General features: G+C 47.3%; 1 protein-coding gene across 1 annotated transcript; it reads left to right on the top strand.

Moving 5' to 3' along the window:
- The first annotated feature begins 881 nt into the window (after window positions 1-881).
- IL36RN (interleukin 36 receptor antagonist) lies at window positions 882-6,413 on the top strand. The gene is made up of 5 exons (XM_044262500.1): window positions 882-919; window positions 1,115-1,175; window positions 2,743-2,828; window positions 3,870-3,997; window positions 4,174-6,413. The coding sequence occupies exons 2-5, from the start codon at window positions 1,147-1,149 to the stop codon at window positions 4,396-4,398; spliced, it is 468 nt and encodes a 155-aa protein (XP_044118435.1). The 5' UTR covers window positions 882-919; window positions 1,115-1,146; the 3' UTR covers window positions 4,399-6,413.
- Window positions 6,414-6,681: the final 268 nt, after the last annotated feature.

Below are 6,681 nucleotides of genomic sequence, written 5' to 3'. Positions count from 1 at the left end.
AAACAATAATAGACTAATAATAATTGGTTGCTATAAATAAATGAGGCATCTATGCAATGAAATGTATGCAGCTATTCAATGTTATGTCATAATTCATGTTTGGTATGAAAAGATATTCTGTTTTGCTACATGAAAAAAGCAAGTTGAATAGAGTATAGGCTCTGTGACACAGTTGTGGGAGACACAGTTGACAGTTACATGCATAGATATACACGGAGGAAAAGTGTCAACATTGGTTTTCTGATGGTACACTCACAGAAGACAAGTATTCATGGTGTGGGCTTGTTTGGTTTTCTTTCTTTTTTTCTTTCTTTCTTTCTTTCTTTCTTTCTTTCTTTCTTTCTTTCTTTCTTTTATGTATTTATTTGGCCAATCTGGATTTTCAGGTTTTTCTACAATGAATATGTAGACTAAACATAGCCTAAGCAGGAAAGCCCCACCTTCAGCATTTCCCATAGGCCTGGCAAAAAAAGGAAGGATGGAAGAAGGAAGGAAGGAAAGAAGGGAGGGAGAGAGGAAAGAAAGGAGGAATGAAGGAAGGAAGGAAAAGAGAAAGGAAAGGGGAGAACAGGGGGCTTGTTCTAAAATCGGCTTTCCTTGAGGGGCTGTTTGCACTGAACCCTTTGGGTCTGGAAGCGCCTGAGGTCCAGGAGCTCACGACGAACTTGAAGGCCACTGGGAAGTTCGTCAGAATTGTTGAAAGAAGATTATCTCCAAAACCTTCCTTCCTTGGGAGAGGTACTGAAGAGCAGGTGTTTCTGGAGGCCTAGGGTGGTGTGAAATGCCTGGGAAGCGCTGCTCCTCCTCAGCTTGTGGTGGTTTCCGGGGCTCCTCCCTCGTGCATTATTAAAAGGGCTGAGGCATCCTAGGGGAGCAGGCAGATACCACAGGCTCTGCCAGGAGAAAGGAACATTCTGAGGTGTCCTTTGGGGAGCTGGGTTTCATTCTCCCTGGCAGGACTGGGGCTCTTTCCTCACCCCAGCCCTAGAGTCCTCTGCTCTATGGGGAATGGTCACATTCTGGGAAGGGGTAGGGTGGGGTCAGAAGGCCGTTTGCTTCTCAAGCCCCTGCCAGCCCAGCCTCTATCTCCACCTAAGATTTTGTGTTATTTCAGAATAAGAGAGTCTACACACTGTGGAGGTCAAGATGGTCCTGAGTGGGGCGCTGTGCTTCCGGTGAGTATCTGAACCTCTGATTGGCTGTGTCCTTTGGGGGAAGAAAATTCCGGGTAGACCCGTTGTCCATCCTTTGTGGGTAGGGAGGGGCTGCGGCTGCCCAGAGCTGGGGCTCTTGTTGGTGGGTGGGCAACTGGGAAGTTGTAAACAGCCCCTCATTGTCCTCAGAGAAGTTTTTCCAGCCTTTGTCAGGCTGGGGTTGGCCACCTCATGGGGTTTCCTGATAAGAAGGGGGAGCAAGTGGATCACTCTGCGCTGAGCTTCAGCCCCACGTATCCATAATGAGAATTGAAGTCCGGAGACCCAGCCCAGAGGTGTTACCATCCTCTGGGGTGAAATGATGTCACTCTGCTCTATCACACCCATACTGCCCTTTGGGGCAAAACAACAACAAAACTATTTAGTCAGTCTGTCCGACCGCTGACATGTACTGAGCCAGGTGGTCTGCTGTGTTCTGGACTTTGTGCTACTGAGTGAAAATGGTCTTTGTCCTCTCTGAACTCAGAGACTTCCATACATTTTCCCAAGGTGTGTTCTGTGGAGCCCCAATCCTATGAGTGACTTTAGACAGTGGCTCTCCTTCATTAAAAGATGTAGGAAATACTGCTTTCTGTGTCTTCTTCTAAGGGAAGCATGGTGCAGTTTGATATATGAGTAACTTTGAACAAGATTTGTTTGTGTTTAGCTACCATCGAACCAATTTGCATACAGCATATTTATTTCTGTATAACACCTGAAAAAACCCATTTTAGGATATATTTTTCACCTCCCAGGATGTAAAAAAAACAATTGGGATCAGAGATGATAAATAAATTTGAAAACAAAACAAAAGAATTTTAAATTTATTATTTATTTAAAATTTTTTAAAAGATTTCTTTTATTTGAGAGAGAAAGAGAAAGCACGTGCAGTGGGGAGGGGCAGAGGAAGAGGGAGGGAGGAACTTAAGCAGCCTTAGACTGAGTGCGAACCTGACACAGGCCTTGATCTCACCACACTCAGATCACAACCTGAGCGGAAACCAGGAGTATGCCATTCAACTGACTGTGCCACTCGGGTACCCCAAGAATTTTAAATTTAAAGATATTTGTCACTTACTAGGTGGAAGTAAATGTGCCTTGATGTCTTCACTAATGATTGAAGAATCAGATTTTCATCTGGAAAAGGCATGGGCATGCTCTAACCCTTGTCTTAATTTAGCCACGGGGAGACTCAAGCCCAGAGAGGGCAAGCAACTTGTCTGTTGTGACTCAGTAGCAATGGTGGCACAGCTGGACAAGAACCCAGCACTCTGACTCACAGTCCAGTTTCTTTTCCAACATCACACATGGAGATTGGCTGGTATAGAGAAGAGTGAATAGGGTGAAGGAGCATATCTGAGACTCAGGTGGGGGGCTGTGTTGTTATCCCATTGGTAGGGTAGGAGCCCAGCAGGGCTGGCAGAGAAGGTTGGGTGGTTACTTCTGGCACAGCAGGAGGAGAATGAGGCAGTGTCTGACCGTGGGGGACTCTGTAGAGCCCAGCAAGCCTGAGCACCCACCTCTCCCCTAACTGTCATTGATGTTTCAGGATGAAGGATGCGGCCTTGAAGGTGCTTTATCTGCATGACAACCAGCTTCTAGCTGGAGGGCTGCATGCAGGGAAGGTCATCAAAGGTTCGTGGCAAAACATGACCCAACTTCCCTAGGTCCTTATAGACTCTGAGGGGAGGGGGCCTGGAGGGGACTTAGAATAGTGATGTAAACTGGCCGACAGACCCCAGGCCTGACACAGTAGATGGGGCATCATAAAAGCAGGCTCTGAACACAGACAAAAAACACTACACCTTCCAGCAAAATGAGGGCACTTAACCACAGGCCACCTCAAGCCTCATGCAAAGGTGGGAATCTTTTCCAGAATGAATGCTTTGTTCTTCTCTCATAGGTGGACTTAGGCCAAACATTCCTTTTCCTGGGAGCCAGTGCTAAAAGCTCCAGGCCTTTATTCCCATGTGGGAGTGACTTTCTACCCCTTTGTCCTGGGTCCCCTCTGCTTTCTGGGAATTCCTGGTCCCTCAGAGTGATGGGACCCGGATAGCGGTGGCACCATCTTACTCTTTCTGCCGCAGACACCGTGACAGGTGTCTCTCTAAAATAGCATATACATGCCCACTTGGGACACTTTTACTGGGCTCTGGGTCCACCATGTGTGTTTCTGTGTGTGTGTTTGTACATGTATATAAGCTTGAATATATCCATGTGTGAGTGTGTGGGTGTATGTGTTCGTATACATGGTGGGAGATGGTATAGAAGGGAATGAGACCCTCTTCCGTTCTCAGGAATATCACAGGTGGTACAAACATGTCCAAATAACTCTGATGAGAGGCTTATCAAGTTTCTAAATAAGGCCAGAGGGTCAAGAGACATTAAAGGAGGTGGCCAGATATCCCCTGGGGCTTGGAGAAAATGTGAAAGGTTGAGCCTGGACAAGGGGGTGGGCATACAGATGGGAGATGGTATAATGTGCTTACATGCCTTGCTGTCATTGGGCCAACTGCAAGACACCACGTTCCCTAGATGACAGCTGTTAACAGGCTTTCCTTCTGCCCAGTCTGGGGACAGGATGTCTCATGCAGTTTCTTGTGCTCCAAGGTCCATGATGTAGAAAAAGGGAGGGAAGGACAGTCAAGGCCCCTGAATCTGGCTTCCTTTCTCTAGGCGAGGAGATCAGTGTTGTTCCCAACCGGTCTCTGGATGCCAAGCTGTCTCCAGTCATCCTGGGAGTCCAGGGAGGGAGCCAGTGCCTGTCGTGTGGGACAGGGCAGGAACCAACTCTGAAACTAGAGGTGAGTCCTGTTGGGGCATCCTTGCTATCTGACTTCACTAAGTCAGCAGCCTGGGGCCAGAGCTCCTCTCCCTCACAGGGTTCTCTGGATTATAGCCCTACCTATTCATGCCTGTGGCCCAGCACTCTTGCCTCCTCTGCTCCTTCCCCTCACCTGTCATACCCCTCTGCTCACAGCCAGTAAACATCATGGAACTCTACCTTGGTGCCAACGAATCAAAGAGCTTCACCTTCTACCGGCGGGACACAGGGCTCACCTCCAGGTTCGAGTCAGCTGCCTACCCGGGCTGGTTCCTCTGCACGTTGCCTGAAGCAGACCAGCCTCTCACACTCACCCAGCTTTCAGAGGATGCCAGCTGGGGAAACCCCATCACAGACTTCTACTTCCAACAGTGTGATTAGGGCAATGTACCCCCCAGAACCTACCTGGTCAGAACTGGCTTAGGCAGGGGCGGAGGTGGAAGAAGACACTGGTGGCAACCATCCCCCCATCTGCTCTCAGGGCCCCACCTCTGGCTGGGCACTAAGCCACTCTCCCTTTTGATTCCCAGTTTGGATAAATCCTTTGAGATTTGGGGGCTTAGTTCACAGTTTCTTTCCCTGCTGAGTGATGCTACTCATGTAGAACCTTGCAAAAACCACTCAAGATAAACTGGAAGCCACATAAAAAGGTTCCCAAGGAGTTAGGGTAGGGGGAGTAGTGGAAATCCTTCATGCTTCACGATAACTTACCCAGTACCCCTGAGCCCCACCAGCCAGCCCATCCTGAGTTAAACCTATTAGGGCCACCAAATGCCCACATGAGGTCCTGTCATCTACCACTATGCAGGAGGGGGAGGTCATAGAGTTTGGGACCCAAGGCCCAGCCCCCTTCCTCTTGCCTATAACTTAGCTGCCATCATATTCTACCTTTTCCATCTCAACACTCATGCTCTAGCCATGGCAGAAGTTGGTGGTGGTGTCCAAGGAACTTACTCCAGCTCAGAAGGTCAAAAAACAACCAGACATGTCATACATTTGAAACCTGAGGTACCACTGAAATCCAAGATGCTGGTATCTCTTCACATGGAAAGATGTTTGTGATATACTGAGAAGAGCAAAATTACAAAGTAGCATATCTTGTAATCTCATTTTTATTAAAAAATGCCTATCTATATATTTCTGCACAGAAAAAAGTCTGGAAGAATTTACTTCAACTTTTGGAATGTCAATTTAGCAATTACAAGTGATTTTTCTTTTGTTCTTTTATTTATTTCCAATATTCAAATCATTCTACAGTGAAGATGGACTTCTTGTGTACTAAGTTAATCTTGAGAAAAAGAGAGCAAACACTATTTCTGATCATCTTCAGCATCCACTTCCCTGAGTGAAGTTCAAATTGAATGGAGCTCTGCTGCTCTGCTCAGCAGTGATGAGAAGCAGCTCACAGGCCTCAGCAAAGCCATGAAGAAAGAAAATATGATGAGTTAGCATGGCTAGAATCTCCTGGAGAGAGTGTTTATAGAATGAGCAATCCTGGACCTAGAGTTGTCACAGCTCCCTGAGATTTCAAGGTGTGGGTTTTAGCCTCCAAAGAGTCCCATGCTGGTTGGAATCCATGTCCCTCTGGAAACTTGAGACCGTGGCCTTATTTGCAGAGACCATGGCCCTCTTTGCAGATGAAATTAGGTAAGAGGCCATGCTGTACTTGGGTGGGTTTTAAATCCAACAGGACTACACCTGCAAGAAGAGGAGAGGACAAACAGAGAAACACAGGAGACCCAGACCTGGAGGCAGAGATTGCATTTATGTGCAACAAGGCGAGAAATGCTATTACTGAGGCAACTTCTCGCTAGGAAGGGGCAAGGAAGAATTCTTCCCCAAAGGCTTCAGAGGGAGGACGGCCTTCTAGTCTCCTGAACTGTGAGAGAACAAGTTTGCATCATTTTAAACCACCAACTTGGTGGCAATTGGTTATGGCAGTCCTAGGACATCAACACAGCTGCTGCTGACCCCATCTCTCATCATGTGTGTGTTCCCTCCCACACTGCACCTGAGTTGTCTCTGTGACCAACAGAACGTAGCAGAAGCAGAAGTCATATTACATCACTTTGAGATTAGACTATGAAAGAGTCTGCATCTTCTATCTTGTTTTCTCTCTCTGCTTCTTTGTTTACTTGCTCTGGGGGAAGCCAGCTCCCATCTCATAAGCAGTCCTATAGAGAGACCCATGTGTTGAAAAAGGAAGCCTCCTGCCAGCTGCCACATGAGCATGTTTGGAAGCAGTTCCCCAGCCCCAGTCGGGCCTTCAGATGATGCACCTCTGACTGACAGCTCAATTCCCACCTCAGGAGAGACTCTGAAGCAGAAACACCTAGCTAAACTGGTCTAGATTCCCAACCCTCAGAAACTGAGGAAATAAATGTTTTTTGCCTTCAGTTGCTAAGGTTTTTTTTTTTTTTAAAGAAGATTTATGTATTTATCTTTTTAGAGAGAGACAGGGAAAGAAGGAGAGAGAGAGAGAGAGTGCATGTGGTGGGGATGGGGAGAGAGAGAGGGAGAATCTCAAGCAGACTCCCTGATGAGTGTGGAGCCCCATGCAGGGCTTGATTTCATGACCCTGAGAGATCATGACCTGAGCTGAAACCATGAGTCAGACACTTAACCAACGGAGCCACCCAGGTGCCCCAACTAAGTTTTGGGATC

This window comes from Neovison vison, chromosome 8 (assembly GCF_020171115.1).
Source record: "Neovison vison isolate M4711 chromosome 8, ASM_NN_V1, whole genome shotgun sequence".
NCBI classification, from domain to species: Eukaryota; Metazoa; Chordata; class Mammalia; order Carnivora; family Mustelidae; genus Neogale; species Neogale vison.
Note: the sequence above shows the minus strand (reverse complement) of the source record. Positions and strands in the feature narration are given on the sequence as shown.

What these genes read in the sequence shown, in the direction of transcription:
- IL36RN (XM_044262500.1), top strand. Translation starts at nt 1,147, where the DNA reads ATGGTCCTGAGTGGGGCGCTGTGCTTCCG. An exon ending in AGTGGGGCGCTGTGCTTCCG is followed by an intron (nt 1,176 to 2,742) that starts GTGAGTATCTGA and finishes TTGATGTTTCAG; the next exon opens with GATGAAGGATGCGGCCTTGA. An exon ending in TGCAGGGAAGGTCATCAAAG is followed by an intron (nt 2,829 to 3,869) that starts GTTCGTGGCAAA and finishes TCCTTTCTCTAG; the next exon opens with GCGAGGAGATCAGTGTTGTT.